At 42.1% G+C, this 19,208-nt stretch overlaps 1 protein-coding gene across 1 annotated transcript in view; it reads left to right on the top strand.

Moving 5' to 3' along the window:
• The window catches only part of TUBGCP3 (tubulin gamma complex associated protein 3), an 88,322-nt gene extending 74,414 nt beyond the window's left edge, over nt 1-13,908 (top strand). Inside the window, exons 20-22 of the mRNA XM_028526403.2 lie at nt 3,622-3,762; nt 10,225-10,341; nt 12,778-13,908. Coding sequence (XP_028382204.1) covers nt 3,622-3,762; nt 10,225-10,341; nt 12,778-12,936 — 417 coding nt within the window. The 3' untranslated portion in view covers nt 12,937-13,908. The remainder of the gene's footprint in view (nt 1-3,621; nt 3,763-10,224; nt 10,342-12,777) is intronic.
• Nucleotides 13,909-19,208: the final 5,300 nt, after the last annotated feature.

The following is a 19,208-nucleotide window of genomic DNA, read 5'->3' as shown; positions in this document are numbered from 1 at the left end:
CTGGCATGAAAGTAATTTAGAATACTCTGAATGCAGTTAGTAATTTAAGAAATGGACATCTCAAACTGTTTAGCCTCTATGACTATTGCTAAACCTTGTCTTTGTGGGGCTGAGGTCATAGGAGTTACGGTTCCTGTGAAGTGCGTCAGTTGGCACGTTTGTTTTCCAGTGGATGAGCGTCCTGAAACTCCCTCAGATGAGCTGATGCAGTAGCACATACGGCATTTTTCCTCGGCGCGAGGCATTCACTGCCATGTACGTCCCAGGAGTCCTGGTCAGACAGCACAGGGCTCCTCAGGCAGACAGATGGGTTGAGGCCTCGGTCCCACGTCACAGCTTTGACCCCAGTGTTCTCAGTGTCCTGAAAGGGCACGGTGACTTATCTCTGCTGCAGAGATTTGTGAGAACTGAATTATGTAATTCACTTACACTGTTCATCGTAGTACCTGGAACATACGTGACAGTTGTTAGAGTTTTTTAAATGATTGAAAGTCATCTTGCGTGTGTGTGTTTTTTAGAGTTTTGTGATTCTTAGACTTAATGCTGTTCAGAAAACGTGGCACTACTGAGGATTGTATCCACGCTGACATCAAGTCTGACTGGTAAATACAGAGCACTCATGTAACTGATAACAGGAATTGTAACCAACGTCCATGTATGGCTGTTCTGTATGAAACAAGTTAAGTAGTCAGACTTCTTGCCTCTGAAACATTCCCACTGATATGAACAGGATGAAAGGGAGGAAAAATTTTTGTGGGTGACATTATTGTCTTGTGATGGTGGAATGTTTATGTGTGAGTTGGTCCTGACTAACTTCCCCAAAGGAGTCCTTGTGCTGATGGCTTAATGATTGTTTCTGGAGTGATCCCTCACTGGTGGTTTCACTTACCATTTGGCGGTTTGTCTAAAATAATAAGACTGTAGGAGTTTTGTTTTTTAAGGACCCCGATATATAGTGGTGGGCAACAGGAGGTTTACTATTGTAATACAAATAAATAATGCTATAAGTAATAAACAATAATATAAGAATAAATTGTTTATTTACTCCCAGCTATAAACCTAATTTTGCTTGCCTTTGTATTAAACAATCTGTTATTGACATAAATTTAGTATTTTTTATTATATCGCTTACTAAGAAAAACAAGGCTGTTTCATACACATAATTTTGAAGTTGTAGGTTGTGGCAGGACAGTTGTGGGTGTGTGTACGTTTCTGCGGTTTTTATTTGTGCATCGCTGAGAAAAATCACACAGTAAGTTGTGCAAACGGACGTCTCCACAGAGCACACTGTTGTAGTTAATCCTCCATGAACAGATTGCTGACAGAAGCCCATGTTGCATCCTTAGCTTGAAGTAAACAGCAGTAAATACCTCACAGATTAATTAGTTCCTTCAAAAGTAATGAATTTTTATTTCACTACAATAAAGAAACAATTTAGAGGAAATAAATCTCTATTAAAACAAAATATTATACCATCTTCATCTTTTGTTTTGCCTTTATTTTATTAAAAAATAAAATACAATCCTTTCAAAAGAACAGACAACTTTTTAAAATATTTATAATGTTTATTATATTTTTTGTTACAGTTTAGTCCCCTTACGCCCCCTCCCCCAGCCATCACCACCCTGTTGTGCACATCCATGAGTCCTTTTTCTTTTTTGCTCGATCCCTCCACTCCCTACCCCACCCCGCACTAGCTGTCATCAGCTCTCATCTATGAGTCTGTCTCTGCTTTGCTTGTTAGAAGAGCAAACAACTTTTAAAATAAGCAAAGCGATTACTGTGTGAATCTCAGAGCTGCCTAACCAGAGGGACCACGGGGCATGGTCAGGTCTTTCTGTCCAACGAGCCAAGTCTGCACCGTTGTTGTTTCCCACAAGCACCTTGTAGTAAATTACTACGAACATGAACCGTCTGTTTTGCAGTGTCTGAGTTCTCTTGAATTAGGTTGTTCTGTAATTTCAGTTTTGTTTTACTTAGGCTTCAGACATTAGCTCAACTGTTAGTAAACGAACTTTGAACCCAAGTATTCCTGTTGCCTCACAAAGGGAAGTATTTTTGCAGGGCTGAGCCCACATCCATCAGACAACAGGGACGGGGATGGTCTCGCAAATGTCCTTGCCATCTCCGAGAGTTTTCAGCCACAGAGTTAGTCCAGCCTTATCATATCCTCCCGTCTGTGGTCTCGGAGCCTCTCGAGTTTTCTATGTTTCTTTTATGCTTCTCAATAAAGTCGTAACATTCTTCTCCCAGAAACATCTTGCAAATCTTTTGTTAGATTATTACTTTGTGGAATTTGGCTGGTCTATAGGAATGCTATTCTTTTGTTTGATCTCTTATCCATTTTTTTATTTTCCACTTAGATCCTGTTTTATTCAAAGAAAGACAGTTTTGTGTCTTTCCACAGGGTGTGCCTTCTGCTGCTTTTTCTCACCTTAAGGGCTTAGCTTAGGTTGCTAGGAGCACCCTTGGGCCTCCTTGGCTTATTGCTGGCATCAAAGAGATGTATCATCGCACCGTTGACTGTGATGTTTGTTTGCCCAGGCGTCTGATAGGACCTTTATCAAATCCAGGTCCTGGTTTGTTTAGATGTTTAATATAAATCATGAGTGGTGTTAAATTTTAACACATTGTTTTTTCCCCTTGAAGTATGGAAATTATCTTTTTCTCTTCCTCAAATGTTGATGGTAAAAAAAAACCCCAAAACCTGAGATGGCAGAGGATAGAGTTAATCCTCTTCAGCTGTGGCACACTGTTGTCAGTCCGGGAAAGACCTCATGTTTGCTGGGTTCCCCACCTTGACCCTCACTGTTGGCACCCGTGTCAATGTGCCTGCTGTATAACCAGGGCAGATATGTGTGTGTGTGTATTTTGCATGGATATATTTTTTACTGACATAAATGATTTTGTACTGTAGATCTCAGTCTCTTTCCTTCCTCTTCCTCTGCTGCACTAGGAGAAAGAATGACTAAAATGCGGTAGCTGTGCACCGAAGACCACTGTGCAGTACATAAGCAGTGACCTAGAGAAATGTATTGTGGCACTGATACATTTTCAAAACATTTAAAGATCAACTGTCTTTTCATTCCTGGTATAAAATGTGACACCTGTTTAAAACCTCGCTGAATTTCTTAGAAAATGTTTTTAGAATTTCCTTTCCTGTACTCTTGATGTTTGGTTTTGGTATGAATCACCAAACAAAGAAAAAAAAAACAACCCTTGAAATACTTTCTATTCCTTTCCTTTCTGAACTGTGGAATAGTCCAACTCCTAACTCAGCTACTTCCTATGAACTGTGAAATGTGGGACAGCACTTCCGAGTTTATAAGGTTTTTGTGAGGTTTGGAGCTGATCTGCATAGAGAACTAGGGGTGTGTCGGACAGCTGTCGCTATGGTAATGTGGAATTACGGGGTTTTGCCAGGACCTGGTATAGTGCTGCTACGTAGTAGATGTTCAGCAAATGTTTAATAATGAATGAACAACTGATAGGCATTTTGAGATGTGAGTCGATACCTGTTTTATAGTATCTTATTACTAATTACCAACATTTTGTTTGAAAAACTTAGTGATAAGTATGTTGAGGCTCCATTCGTTTAAAAAGAGTGTCTTTTCTCTTTAGACACTTTTGAACCAACTTAGAGCCGTGTTTGATCAAATCATTGAGCTTCAGAACACTCAGGATGCAATATACAGAGCGGCCCTGGAGGAACTGCAGAGACGATTACAGTTTGAGGAGAAAAAGAAGCAGCGTGAAACTGAGGTATGGTTTTTATACTAGCGGATTTATCAATTTAAATAATGAATGTATTGCCATTATAATCACAAATGCAACAAATAATTTTCATGCCGAAATAAATGTTCTTAAAGCTGAGACTGGGTCACATCCACACCTGGAGTCCTGAGGAAGTGCTATTTTAAAGGAAGTGGTCACCCTCACTACTGTCATGTTTAAGAAGTAACAGACAACATACACGAGAATCACACATCTCTTGCCACTTTTCATTAGTGTCGAGATGCTGGTATTTGTACTCAGATGTGTTGGCACCCCCTCAGAGTAGGACCCCGACTCTGCATTGCTTTATTATTTGAAGCTAATGGATACATATACATATATGAACCAAATTTTTGCACTATGGCTATTTTCAGTGACATTACTAAAGTATTTTATGTCCTCCATGACCTTGAATTATGAAGAATTATTGAGCGAGTTTAGGTCTTTATGAGATTTCTTGTATTTGATGTAGTTTGTATAATCTTTTACTTTTGCAAGATGCTTGGGATTTTTCGTTTTTCAGCTGACATTTTTTTCAGTTAATACATTTTGATTAGTTTTATTTTTGAGTCTTTTTTCCCTTAAAGTTAGTGATACAGGGTCATGTTTAACCTAAAAGATTTACAGTTTGGAGCACCAGTTGTTTCTCCTGGGTGTTTTAGAAACAGGAATGCTTGCCTCATCCATGTTGCAGACAGCGGAGGCTTGTGGCCGGGAGCCGACGGAGCCTGCGTGCACAGAGGGGCACGCCCACACCAGGCAGCCTGAAGTTCAGCCAACTGGAGCTTGCTGGCTTGGGGCCTTCTGGTGACTTGACTTCTCTAAGACGTAGTTCCGTTTTTGTAGAATAGGAGTGAGTTACTAACTTACACGTGATAATAGTATATGTCAGTTGTTTAGCATTTAGTCAGTGTTCAGTAAATGCTAGCCACTGCTGTGATTTTTACAACTGCCCCATGCTCTAGAGAATTGGCCCTTTCAGAGAATAACTAAACTACATAAATCTGCAAAAATCAGTCCTTCGGATAGTGGCCAGTTGTGTGGGAGCTGACGATTCTCTCTCCAGATTGTTAACCATCAGCACCGGAGTTGAACAAGATCTACATAATAAGGTTTATTCGGTGTGTTTTATTCAGATATGCTTAGGGATACCGTAGGACATATAAAAGCTGAAACTATTTGAGAAATTATTTTAACTTAGAAGGCAAAATGATTTATGAAGCAATCATTTAGACCTAAGGTCCACTGAAGTTTTAAAGAGATTATGCAAAAAGACTCACAAATAGATTTCGAAATTCTGAGGTGGCTGAGTATAACCAACCCTGAGCCTGACAGAAGTTGGTTCTGCTTGCTTCCCTCTCTGCATTTTGCCTTTTTTTCTCCCTCATGCTGCTATGGGGCAAAAAGCTTCCCTAAATATCTACTTTTCAGAACTCCTACTTTTATAATGATATTTTAAATTCAAATTTTGGACTAGAGGGCTCTCTTTTTTAATATCTTAAACATTGAAACTCTTGATTTCCAGCAGCACACTCAGTTATTTGCTCTCTGTCAACACTCACGCAACATAGAGAACACGTCTGTACACACAGCTCTCTCAGAACAAGACTCCACGTACCCCCGCTAGCGGTACGGCGCCGGCACAGGCTCTGAGCAGCGTGTCCAGCAGGTACAGACAGACTCCGTGTTGTGATGCTCCCATCAGGTTATGCCACCAACTCAAAGCACAGTTAGATTAATTGGTTTCATTTTTTCTTTTAATTTTTAGGGATAGCTTTTATTTATAAAACAAAATTGAATTTAATTGTGTAAAATAGTTACCTGGTTCCAAAGTCAAATCTGCAAAACAAAGCATTTAGACAAGTCTGGGTTTGTTGCTCTCTCTCAGGGACGCGGGTGTGAGATCCCAAACAGTATCCCGAAGGGGTGAGTTACCAAAGGATAGGACAGTACAAACAGGTTTCAGTTCACTCCAAGAACACAAAGCTCTGTTATCATTCTAATAAGTATATTGTAATTCACCACATTTACAAACTAAAGGAGGAAAATCATGATCATTTGAATAGATGGAGAAAATCATATAGTACCAAATAAAATTTGGTGAAAAGTGTGTCTGAAGAACCTGTGGCAGAGCATGCTTAACGGTCCAGCGTCAGACGTGCCTCCGGGGCGCGGAGGGAGGCCTGGTGCCGCCCCTGCTCTCGTCAGTGTGGCACTGGCGGCTCGGCTGGGGTCAGACTCCAAGAAGGAGAAACACAAAATGAAAGAAAGAAAGATGCCTTTTTCTTTTTGCAAAAGTCATGGTTGTAGATATAGAAAAATACAAAATAGTATTCAGATAAATTACTAGAATTTATGTCAATTTTTCAAGGTAGTAGCAACAAGGTCAGTATGCAAAAATAATTGTATATCTTCTTGTCAGCAACAAAGAGTGAAAATTTAAAAGAAATGTCATTAACTGAACATTAAAATGTAATAAAATACATGCACGTCCTCTGTACAGAAAACTGTAAAACAGGGCTTGGCAATCGGAGGCTTGCAGGCCAGGTTCGGTCTCCCATCTGTTTCTGTTGATAGTTTTATTGGGACAGTCATGCCTCCTCATTTACATGTTGCCTGTGGTTGCTTTTGTGCTGTAGCAGTAGAGTTGAGTAATTGCAACAAAGGCCGTATGGCCCACAAACTCTAAAATGTTTGCTCTCTGGCTCTTTCCAAAAAAAAGTTTGCAGACTGCTGCATCACTGAGCAATGTTGTAAAAACTCTAGCTAATAGACGGGTGTATCAAGTTCATGGATTGGAGAATTGATACATAGATTTAGTGTAATCCCAGTTCTAATCCAATAGTTTATTTATTTATTAGTAGAAAATGATACTGTAATTCTAATACTGATGTGGAAATACATAGGGCCTAACATAGTAAAGATAACATTAAACAAGGACAAAATTAGAGGATTGAGTACACCTGCATACTCAGGGTGTGAAACTGCAGTAGTTAATGATGTTGGCTCAAAGAAGGACGAATCAATGGGACGCATGAATGTCCAGAAACAGCCCCACACAGTTAGGGATCATGAGTTCCCTACAGAGGTGGCGCTGAGAACAGGGGAGTGCACCGTCGGTGAACAGTGTTAGGTAACTGTGTCCCGATGCTGCCTCACGCTCACACACACAACCACAACCACTAGGAGGTGGGTTGTAAATCTGAACATGAAAGGTAAAATGCTGAAGCTTTCAGAAGGTAACAGAGAGAGTAATTGTAAAAGAAATGAAAGATTAATCATTATGCTACAATTAATAATGTCTATTAGAGACTGCTTAGGAATATGGAAAAGTAAGCCTTTAGAATGTGAGAAGATATTTATATAAACATGACAGATTATCCAGATGTATAAAGAACTTCTATAAATCAATAAGATAATCCCATTGAAAATAGGCCTTAAATGCGTATAAAGGTACTCACTCTCATTAACATCAGGTACATGAAGATGTCAAACCCCAGTGACATACATCATACCGCCAGCAGAATGACCAAAATGTTTAAAATACACAGCAGCGAGTGTTGGTGCAGATATGGGAAACAGAACTGCCACAGCCTGCTGGTAGAGGTCAGTTCGTGGAGCCACCTTGGAATTCTGTTCGGCCTTTGACTAAAGCTGAATTCAGGGACACTGTGGCCCAGCGTGTTCACTCCTAGTGTATACTCAGGAGGAACCATTCTCAGATACCCCAGGCCTCCTTCCTCCTACCTACAGAGTGGGCAAAAGTACATTTAGGGTTATCCAGGGGAGAAATAATACAATAATAAAAAATAGTAATGCAAGAATAAACTCTGCCTTGTGTACTCACAGCTGGAAACCTGGTTTGCCCACCCCTGAAGACTGCTTCCAGGAGGAGGGCAGTGGCAATGAGAGGGGCAGCGGCAGTGGGAGGGGCTGCAACAGGCTCTCTGGGGCGCTGGTCGGGCTCTGTCTTCATCTGGATGGGGTGCCTGGGGGGATTCATTTCATGACAGTTGATCATGCTGTCCACTTAGGATTCTTATACTTTTTAATATGCATTATACAGAATAAAATAGTATATTTTAAAACTTTGTTTGCTCTGTCCGGGTAGTGCGGTTGGTTAGAGTGTTATCTGATGTGCCAAGGTTGAAGGTTCCATCCCTGGGCCAGGCACATCTCTCTTTCTCTCTCTTTCTCTCCCCCCAAATTAGTAAATTTAAAAATTGTTTAAAAAATAAAAGACAAAAGCTGATAGGGGAAGAAGACATAAGAGGTAATATGTTTTGTAACTTCATCATTTTTTAAAGCCCAGTGTCCAGAGATAAATTTTTAAAGCTCATAGAGCAAGTAAAACAGCTATAAATATATTAAAAGATATAAACATGAAAATGTCTTCTAAAATCAGATGGCTGAAAGAAAGAGGACACTAATTATTATTGCTCAGGTTAGAGTGTTAATGCCATTTAAAGTAATAGATTAGGACAGTGATAAGTTATATGAAGATATAGTTAATAATAAAGGTAACCATTAGAACAAAAATATAAATCTTACAGGTTATCAAAAGAAACACATAACAAATATTTCTACCCTCAGGTAAACCAGAAAGCATATTATAAATATGATGACAGAACTAAGACTGACATATCCCTCCTGTTGCTGCAGGCAGCTGGGTTAAACCCATCTAATAAAAGGACAGGACTCTCAGTAATAGACCGTGTTTGGCTGGACCCTGTAAGTGGACTGGACCACCCACTGCTGAGGGTGGCTCGTTAGAGGACGTACTGCTTGGGAACTAGTTGGTGTAGAAGAGATGCTCAGAACAGAGTAACATAGACAAAATAAAAAGAGCAGACAAGGAGTAGTAAGCACATGAAGTTCTTTGAAGGAAAGCAGGTTGCACTTTGGGGCGAAAAGCGGTGAAGAAGAGTGAGGATGCCTTGTGGTGACAGAAGGAGGTGCGAGTCACAGTGGAGACCAAAACAGTGTAGTGTGTCGGTGCTCATAAAACAAGAGGTAGGAAATGCCAGGGGAAATGGGTCTGAGCACACCAGTATTAGAAGTACAGTTCAGTTTCTCTTAGACCATGAAAGCTCGGGTGCACATAAATAAGCAGTACATAATTTTGAAAGTCCCTAATGCTTATATTAATAGAGAGAATGAATGACAGTAAGTAAGCTAAACACCCCACTCAAGACATTAGAAAAGCAGCAGTAAAATAAACCTAAAAAAGGCCAGAGGAAATATTTGGTAATGACCAGAGTAAAGATTAGTGAAGTGGCAAGTAGTCAAAAGAAGTGAGTATCACCCAAGAACTCGTTCTTTCTTGGGGGCCCAGGGACAGGTTGGGGGGGGGCATAAGCTGATCTAATAGATAATGGGAGGGGGAAGCACAAATACGTAGAACACGCGAGAAAGACCATCCATGTCCCTGAAGGAAATTAGTAATGTTCTAAGGTTTCCAGAATTGACCCCAGGAGAGAAAGCAGTTTTAAACAGAACAACTACTAAATAAGAGATGAAGCTGAGTCTCTCTGCCACCTAAAATGTACTGGGCTGGGCAGCACTGAGAAATGCTACCAGGCCTGTCAGCAGTGATGAGCTCTGGTGCCCTGAGAATTGTTCTAGGCGTAGAGAGGGAAAGTCTCCAAATCCTGGTTGTGAAGCATTGTGAAGCTGACACCAAACGGAAAAAGAAGATCAAATCTGGATCATACATATCAATGGAAAAAATCTTACATGAAATATTGGTGGAAAATATTTAATAGAATATTAAAAGAATAATTCACCAAGACTGGGTTTATTTCAGGAATGCCAGCGTTCAGGAAATCTATTAATGTAATTCACTGTGTCAGTCGATGAAAAGACTCCTTTGATAATTTCTGTGCTGCCTGAAACGGTATTTAGTCAAATTTACCATTGATTGAGAACAATCTTTTAAAAATAAAGTAGGTGGAAGTATCTCCAGTACAAAAGAAAATACATCATGCTTAGGGGAAATGGTAAAAGGCATTCCCATTAAAGTCAAGAGTTAATGCAGAGTTTGAGGGGTGCCAGCCTTGGACCCATCTGGTCCCACTATTGTGTACACTGCATGTATTAAAAGCACATTCAAGATGATGGAAAGACACAAGGCTGTTTATTACAGCATTGTTAGTAATAGCAAAAGACTTTCTGTGACAAATTCTCTAAATTGTTACATGTTATAAAGTATAATTCTATAGTTATTAAAAACAATTGGGGAGGTTCTGTGTTTACTCATGTGTATTGATGTATTTCCAGGGTACATTATTAACTGGGAAAAAAGTAAGCTAGAGACCAATTTGGCATCAGAAAGCTCCTAACAGTGCAGAGAGGGACGGACAAAGCATGCACTCCCCACTCCTGGCAGTTCTTCTCAGTCCCACTCTTCCATCCCGATTGTAATGTTGTTTGGTACTTCTGACTCTTCAGGGCCAGTGGGGAGTGACAGCGGCGGAGGAAGAGGAGGAGAACAAGAGGATTCAAGAATTTCAAGAATCTATACCAAAAATGTGTTCCCAGCTGCGAATATTGACACATTTCTACCAGGTACATATTAGAGTAAGAAAATGCTGTCCAGATCGCATTGCTCATTTTCTGTAATTGGCAGTTGGCTGTCAAAATGATTAAAAAGAAGTTATTTCAATAACGTAGTTGTGGGTAGCACTCACAGTGGTTCCCAACCCCTTGGCTGTGACCCTTCCTGGAGATTCAGGTCTGAGTGCCCTGCAGTGCAGCCAGGCCTGTGGTGCCTGGGATGGTTCCAGTGTTGTCGGGGGTGGGGAGGGGGTGGCCCAGGCAGCTCTGGGAGGAGCACTGTACATCTCCGCAGCTCAGGCTTCTTTGTGAGCCTGGAGAGACAAGGGCTCAGGAGCTATGCCAGGATCATAAATGCAAGAAGTTGCTTGTGTGTGGAGCTGAGTTGCCAAGGCAGCCAGGAGACGAAGCTCAGGGAGAACACGCCTGCGGTGGCTGCTGAGAGGAGCTGATCGGCGGGGCCCCCGTGTGCTGCTCTTTATTTCCGTTTTGTGTGTCTAGTTTCCGATTTGATCTGTTTGTCAATGAGATCTTCATGCTGAAAATACAGATGAAAAGATTTTCGTGAAGAATTTTTCCATTCCATTGCTAATAATTGATTAGAAAGACAAATTAAAGTTTTAAAAATTATGTTTTTGCATGTTAGAGTCATGTGGTTCAAAATTTAAAATGAAACATCACCACACTCTACCATGGGCATATAGTTTGCTTCCTGGGATCCTCATAGTTTTTTAGTTATATATTTGTCCTGAGCATATCTAAGGGGGAAATTTGCACCTTTAGCAAGTGGTCTTACTCTAACATTGACCTACTATTGCATTTTTGTTGAAAACATGTTTTGTAAATGGTGGTAATGACTATTATGTTTTGTGCAGAAATACCTTTATTGGATTGTTTTGATAATGAACATTATGTTGTACATACAGTATGTATTTATATTTCTTAAAAATGGACACCAAATAATAGTTCCACGCTGTTATCTAAGATCGTTGTACAACTGCAGAGGAGTAATATGGAACTTAAAACTGTGTCCTGTGCTCATTTCTGAAAGGGACAGTGATGGTTTCACATTTTCCTGATAGACTTAATATATTTTTTAAAAAGTAACCTTAATCAGCATAGTTCTGGTTTTCCCTCTGTTTCAGTCTTAATCTTCTCTGTAAATCATTGCCATTCAGATTTCTCTTCTCTCTGTGTCGGTGTTTGCAAGGGCAGGGCACTAGGAGCCAGCCGGCACGGACTGCTTACGAGTGGGCGGCAGCCAGAGTCCCAGCCTGTGGAAGGAGATGGTCCTCAGATTTCCTTGTAGTGAGGTTCACACACATTGTGTTTCATCACTTTACAAGAAGTCACTGTATATATTTTTAAATAACTTTATTTTTCAGTTACAACTGACACACAATATTATGTTAGTTTCAGACATACAGCACGGTGATTAGACATTTATATTTTTAACAATGTAATTCCTTAAGGAACTTTCTTGTAAGTCTTCAGTCACCTGGAAAGACAAAGTGATACGCACACACGTACACACTATGTGCTTGCTAGAGTATGAAATTACTCTGCATGTGTCTCCACACATACCAGCTCCCAGAAACTCCTCCAGAAGCAAGGAGAGGGAAAGTGGCGGCTGCTAGAGTTTGGAAAGGATTGACATGTATGGTGGTGTTCCGGTAACTTTTTCTGTTCAGATAAGGACTTTTCCAAACCTAAGAGTGTGGAGAGGAACAGCAGTTCCTTGGGAGAGATAAATAAATGTCTGCCAGCTGTGCCCTGTGGAACCCGACAGGGGTGGCGTTTGTACGTACTGAGGACCTCCTGCAACCCGGAGCAGGAGCAGTCAGCGATGTCGTCGTGTGGAAGTCTGAGTAAACTCGGACGTATATTGTTATCTTATGAAGCCCCCCGGGTGAGGGGGTGACACAGCCACACTCTGCCCCACCCTGTAGGATGGTGACTGCGAAAGGCATTGGGACCCTAAAAATATGGTGTAGAGCATGTATCCATTTTATATGTTTTCAGTTTATTTTCCCACCAGGGCTTTGTGATTAAATCCTCTTTTATAACTCATATGAAACATGAAAAGTGTAACACTGAAGTTGTAAGATTAAAAGAACAGGATGTTTAACATCAGTTGCTTTGCTGTTTTGATTATTGTAGAACTCAGGGCAAAATGGAAACACCTATTGGTTAGCTCTTTTAGATAAAATTTATTGGCTGCCAATTCGTATTTGTAAAAATGGGCATCTCTCCGAATGTGGGTTCCATTAATTAGTTGGGTGTAAACTCGGGGGTTCCCGGAGAGGTTCTCGTTGCCCAGGACACTGCCATCACGGGTGTTTGTTTGGAAGGAGGTAATAACCCTGAATGGGATTAAAATGGGGGACACGTGTTTTGTGAATTGTTCCTTTTTGCAATGACTATTTTATTACTTCTGTTTCTTTTTAGGGGATTGTGCAGCAGTTTTTGGTGCTGCTGACGACCAGTTCGGATGAAAGTCTCCGGTTCCTTAGCTTCCGGTTGGACTTTAACGAGCACTATAAGGCCAGAGAGCCCAGACTCCGCGTGTCCCTGGGCACCAGAGGGCGGCGCAGCTCCCACACCTGAACTGCCCCTGCCCCTCAGGGAGCTGCAGATGCTGTTACTTGCATTACCTGACATAACATTCACATTTAAATTCTCCAGGCAACTGGCATGCTGCGGGTATCACCATTCCTGCCCACACATACTTCAGTGTTTCAATGGCATGGCGTGTGGTCGAAGCAAAGTCATGTTTTTATACATTGGAGTTGAAAATATTTGTAATGGCACTAAATTAAATAGGCTGGTTTGCACTATTCACATTGATTTTTTAAAGTCTTCATATTTAAAAGATATCATACTTTGTTGAGGCTTCTTAAGCTCTCCATGATATAATTTATATTTGTCCCTTTTTAAAAAAAATCACAAGTTTCTTTTAGAGAAAATTGGGGCAATGGACACTCATCAGTTAAGATGGTAATGTCATTGGTATTTTTTTAACATCCTCATTAGAGGTAATTTTTGTTAATGCAATCAAATCTAAACAAAATGTCTCTACTGAGAAAATAAATAGAGCATTTTATTTTGTTTCTTAGTGTTGTAAAATATTAACCTCTATAAGAACCTTTATATCTTAGTGCACTTACACATGTTTATTCTTTTTTTCTCTTCAGAGTTCACATTTTTTATATTTAGTTTACTCTTTCAGATAACTGCTAAAATAGCATAGAACAAAGTAAGAGTGATGTGGTACAAAAACATCCTTAAACCTAGATTTTTTTGAAACAATCAGCTGAAGCAGTGTGTAAATATGGATGACTAGAAAGTTAATAAAGTATTTTATTTTCAAAATTCTGATAAGCATTGGGAAGAAACCGACTTGAATAATGAAGATTTCCTTTTTCCTTGCCTATTTTTTCATTGTAAATATTTATATACTACTGACCAGATGTTGGAGGGAAATGTTTTTGTAAAAATATCATATCAAGTCACATAAATCTGCCTTTATTATGTTGCTTAAGTGAAAACTTAGAAAATTAAAAGCAATTATGTTTCACATGTATTGGTTCCTTCTTGAACAGTCCACAGAGACACAGTGCCCGTGCCAGAGTTGAGGGGGCCGGCTGGGTCAGTGGAGTTGGATTTAATGCGCTTCAGTGTATGAATTACTTCGTCAGCGAAGCCAAGAAATGCGACTGTGTGTAACTGTCACTGTTGAGTGGGAGGGGGCAGCACCACTCAGTGTTCACGTGAGGCAGGCGGCCTTTCATCTCTCTGGGTTCTCCGCCTGCAGATGTGACAAACCACGGGTCAAAGGTGTCAGCAGTTTAGAAAAGTTACATTGTTGCTGACATGTGATTGGGCCCACATGGTTGTGTCTGTACTGAACATGTACAGACTTGCTTTTTTGTCTTTATCCCCTCCATAATACAGTATAATTATTTACATAACATTTACCTTTCAGTAGGTATTAGAAGTAATCTAGAGGTGATTTAAAGTGTACAGGAGGCTGTGCACAGGTTGTATGCAAATACTGTGCCATGTTACATAAGCGACGTGAGCACCCTTGGGTGTGGGTGTGGAGGGGGGTTCCAGAACCAGTCGCCTGCAGATACCTGGGGATGACTGTGCTTTTAGTCACTTGGCATCCACATCAGATTCCTTTGGAGTCCTGGCTGTGCTGAAAGGAGTCCGTGCTGAAGGTCAAAACTTCTTAGGATTTGCATTTTATTTCAGCATAAAGTTTATAACATCAGAACTTTGAAGCAGGTTTCTCTATGCAGACCTTCCCAGAAATGACGGTGTACTGTGTGTCTCCAAGAGAAATTCCCCAAAGTGTTTTTTACCATGGGAGCCTACTTGTATTTTATTTGAAGCTTTCTCCAGAGATAAGCCTCAGTAGAAACCACTCCAGAAAATTCTACTTTGGGGACTAAAACTCCCTCTGAACTTAGGAGCCATGGGGTGATTAGACCGGATTTGTGGGTTATGGAGGAGCTTCTGAGCGGGGGCCCCTGCGTGGAGCTGGGCCAGTCCTGGCAGGGGCAGGATGCAGGTCTCACTCAGCACGGAGCGGAGGGGCTGGCAGTCGGAGCTGTGCACCACAGCGGGTCGGGGCAGTGCAGGGGTGGGGGTTTGGGACCCCCACCCCTGAGGGACAGGCAGGCTGTCACAGAGCAGGGTCCCATCAACCCACAGGGTCACCAAAGGGTTTGAAGAGTGGGAGACCCCACAATGGTGATTGAGATGGGGGGGTGAATCAGCTCTGAATGCAGATACACCTGCTTTGCCCTGGGAGGGGCACTTCTTCACCCAGAGAATGGTACTCACTCTGACATTTCAGGGCTGTAAAAATTAGAATGTTTGCGTAGGGTCTGGCTCATAGTAAGTTCTTAATAAATGGCACTCATGTTCCAGTAGAGTGAAGTCTCTTGTCCTGGGCAGCTCAAAGTAGCTTTCATCTAGCTCTTCTGTCGTTGAGGATGCCTCTTATGCCCAGGAAGTTTGGTTCCCATGGCTGAAGGCACAGATATCCTCAGGTTGGAAACACTCCCGTCCCTCGCGTCCCATTAGGTTAATAGGCTTGACTGAAGAGGGGAGTGGGCCTGCCTTTCCTCCTTGCGTGTATGTCACCAGCAGAGTTCATGGCATTGTGATTTCTCTAATCCTCTGGAGAATGTGCCCTCCAGACTTGAACATACAGACAGAAGGGTACATACAGCCAACTTACTTACTAGTCATTTATTAGGAAAAGAGCACTTGCACCCAACAGCCACAGTCCTGCTGAGGCGGAAGCACCGGGGCTTCCCTTCACGATTGCCTCAGGCTCTGGTTGCACTGCGGGGGGGTTGGTTTGCATAGTAATCCCAGCACCTGATGCTCATTCACCAGGCACCTCCTGCAGTTTACCTTTCCTTGCACAGCCACCTGGAGGGTGTTTCTGGGCCTGTGTCATTGGGGGTCACCCAGGTTCAGGAGGTGAAGTGGTCTGAGGTCACCTGGCCTGGTGAGAGCAGGTCACTAGGTCCTAAAGCCTGTTTGCCCGCTGCGCCCCCGCCCCCCAGGCATTAGAGCCCGCCCCAGCCAGGCTGTGACCTGTATAGCTGCCCAGCGGCACAAGCGGCACAAGCGGGGCTGATATCCAGCCCAGCCTCTCCCACCATGCTGGCCTGCCACCTGGAGGAGGTGTCAGGAAGGTACTGCCACTCCAGTTTCCTCCTGCTTTGCTTGGGGAGGGAGTCAAGGGCCTTAACACCCTGGGCCATCCAGCAGAGCCGAGCCTCTGCCCTGCTCAGAACGTATCTCTAAGCTCAGTGAGGGAGAAGCATGGTCCTGCCTGGTCGCTGCTGGGCTCCAGGGGAGGGCGGGGGAGGAAGGAGAGAAGCGTCAATTACACAGATCTCTCTGCACTCCGAGAATATACCTCAGCTTTCCAGAAAATTGAGTCAAATGGTATGGAAATTTGGCTAAGTGATTATGGATATTGTTCTGTGGACGTGTTGCCAGGTGTCTCTTCAAGAAGAGAAATAAATTTGTATTTCTCTGCCTTTATTACCGGTTTAAGGTTTTAATAAAAATGCAGCCAGGGAGATCGCATAGCAACTTGCCTGGAGCAGAGATTCCTGTTGCTGACAAAAGCTTCAGACCGCCTTGTCTCATGTGAGTTTGCGGGCTTCCATTGGTAGTTGAACCCTGTCCCCTGAGGGACACCGCAGAGCAGACAGCCTGCATTGGTCCCCACCATGGATGAAGGCCCAGCCCCCCGTCAGAAGACTTTCTAGCCTGAAGTTCAGCTCAGAACTTGTATTATTTTTCAACTGAGAAAACAAAATGGAAGGCACATTTTATTAATATTTAATACACAGAGGCATGCTGGTGGCGTGACACAGCCTGTGTGTAGGAAGGACACTGTCAGGAGTTGTCCCGAGAGGAAAGATGTGGGTGGGTGACGGAGCAGGTCCGGAAGGGGCCGGGGCCACTGTCTGACGGGCTTTAAGTTTTTTGAAGAATATTTTTGCTAAATAAGGATATCTAGGTTGACACTTGCATCGCTTTAAACGTCGAGTTTCATTATCTTCTGGCCTCCTTTATGGCAGATGAGAAGTCAGAGGTAGTTTCTTTGTTCCCCTGTCTGTACTATGTCCTTTTTTCTGGCTGTTTTCCAGATGTACCCGTCATCCCTGATGTTCAGCAGTTCTACTAGGATGTGCCTTAGGGGGGTTTCTCTGTGTTTTTCCTACTTTGGCTTCAGCAAGCTTCTTGGATTTTCATTCTCTATTATTTTGTCAGTCTTCTTGCTCATTATTTCAGCCCTTTTTATTATGCCCCAATTTCTCTCTCTCCTCCCTCTGGATTCCAGTTACATGTGTGCTAGACTGGTACTATTTACCCAGAAATCTTAGAAGCTCTATTCTCTTTCTTCCCCACTCTATTTTTCCCTTATGTTTCCATTTGGATGGTTTCCTTTCACATGCCTTCAAGTTCACTGATTGCTGTGTTGCTCTCAGTCTGCAAATGAGCCCAGAAAGAGGGTTATTCTCTGATACGATATTTCTTATTTCGAGCATTTCCATTTGGTTCTGTTCATGGATGATATTCACCCATTTTTTCTAGGGTTTCAAACGTATTTGTCATAGTTAAGTTTTCTCTCTGAAATTCCAGTGTCTGAGTCATTTCCAGGTTTGGTTTTGTTGACTGTTCTTCCTGTTCTCAGTGGGCTACATGCTCTGCTCTCTGATGCGTTTTGCATGTATGATTTTACCAAATTTGCAGATCTTCTCAGTGAGGAGAAATGGCCCTCAGTCTGCTACCGAGCAAATATTTTCTACAATATTTATATACTCAACCCCCTGCATGGTAAAACCTCACTAGTAATTTTTTAAATTACTTGATATTTTGACGAGTGAGGAAGCAGCTACCTTTCCAAAGAAATGTGTCTGAAGAGAAAACACTGGAAAATGAATGTTTAGAAATGTTATTTTCTTATTATGTGGTTTTGTTGCTAAGCATTATGTATGTCTTTTTAATTTTTTTTTAAAGAAGTTTGACTTAAACACTGAAAAAAAACCCCTTGGAAACATCATTTTAAAACTTGTTTCAAAATACTCCAAGCAAAGGTTTTCATTTGGTTGGATCCATTTGTTAAAATTGTTAAAATTCAGCACATTCTAAGGAGTCTGCAGGAGCAATAGTCACTGTTGTCAGGCACAGAAACGTGCCCCCATTCACACAGACGCCCTGTGGGGCTGGGCGGGGGGAGGGGGGTGCCCGAGCAACGGGCAGAAGTCCAGACAGGGACGCACCGCTCCACTCTGGTCCGTGGGTCCTCACAAGGAATCTTCTTTCAGACACAACCGACAGTCAGGAAGACCCAGTATCAGAATTAACTGAATTTAAACATCTTGTCAGATGGTGTGCTTCAAGGTGCTAACTCCGGTGTTTCATAAATAAGAAGTATACTTAAACATAGCACTTCCTCGCATCATAATTATTTATGCCATACATTAGTAAAAGCAAATAAGTTAACTAATAAAATTATTAAAATTTTTAAATTTCATTATATATTCCTCTAAAAGTTCTATTTTCTATATTGAGTTTTGTTATATAATGTGCGTAATATACTAGTCCTTGTATACAATTTGTAAATAACTGTACATACTGTGAGGGTTGATTCATGTTTGAAGTTTTAAATCCTGGTTTTAAATTCTTATTAAGAAGGCAGAGATTACTGTTATAAATCAGTCCTTAACTGCACTATCAGGAGCGCTGGTGTTTGGAGAGATGCTTTAGATAATTTCTTGATAACCAAGTGCCAAAGGTAGCACGTGATTCATTTCCTTAATTTAAAAAAATATTCAAAGTTCTTTCTGTGGTGGAATTTCATTTGCTTGCATCTTAGAAGTCCCTTGGGTGGAGGAAAAGAGGGAGAGGAGAGGCAGGAGGACACATTCGTCCTGTCACTGCCGGAAAACCCAGGGGTTGGAGGAGCGTGGCTGCGGATGTGTTTCCGGGAGGCCACCGTGGCTCCGCTGCACGTTTTTCTTTGCACAGCCTGCGTGCGCCTTCGTTCCCCTGCTGCTCCTGGCAGCGTGCTGCTGCTTCATCTGCGTTCTGCAGCGGTTGGGGTGGGGTGCAGGAGTGACTGCCCAGGGCACTGATTTCTCTCCACACGCAAGAAGAGATTCTTAGGTCCTTTGTGCCTCCATCGACTTCTGTATAATTTTGTTTCTGGGATTCAAGACCTGGGGGAAAGGCTGTAGGACAGCAAAGTGACTTGGTCACCAGGGCACTGTGCTCTGGGGCTGGGCGGACTTTGGGGCTGGGCGGACTTTGCTGCCTGGGCTGGCGTCTGGGTCCAC

This window comes from Phyllostomus discolor, chromosome 11 (genome assembly GCF_004126475.2).
Source record: "Phyllostomus discolor isolate MPI-MPIP mPhyDis1 chromosome 11, mPhyDis1.pri.v3, whole genome shotgun sequence".
NCBI lineage: Eukaryota > Metazoa > Chordata > Mammalia > Chiroptera > Phyllostomidae > Phyllostomus > Phyllostomus discolor.
The sequence above is the reverse complement of the archived record's forward strand: the minus strand, read 5'-3'. Positions and strand labels throughout refer to the sequence as shown.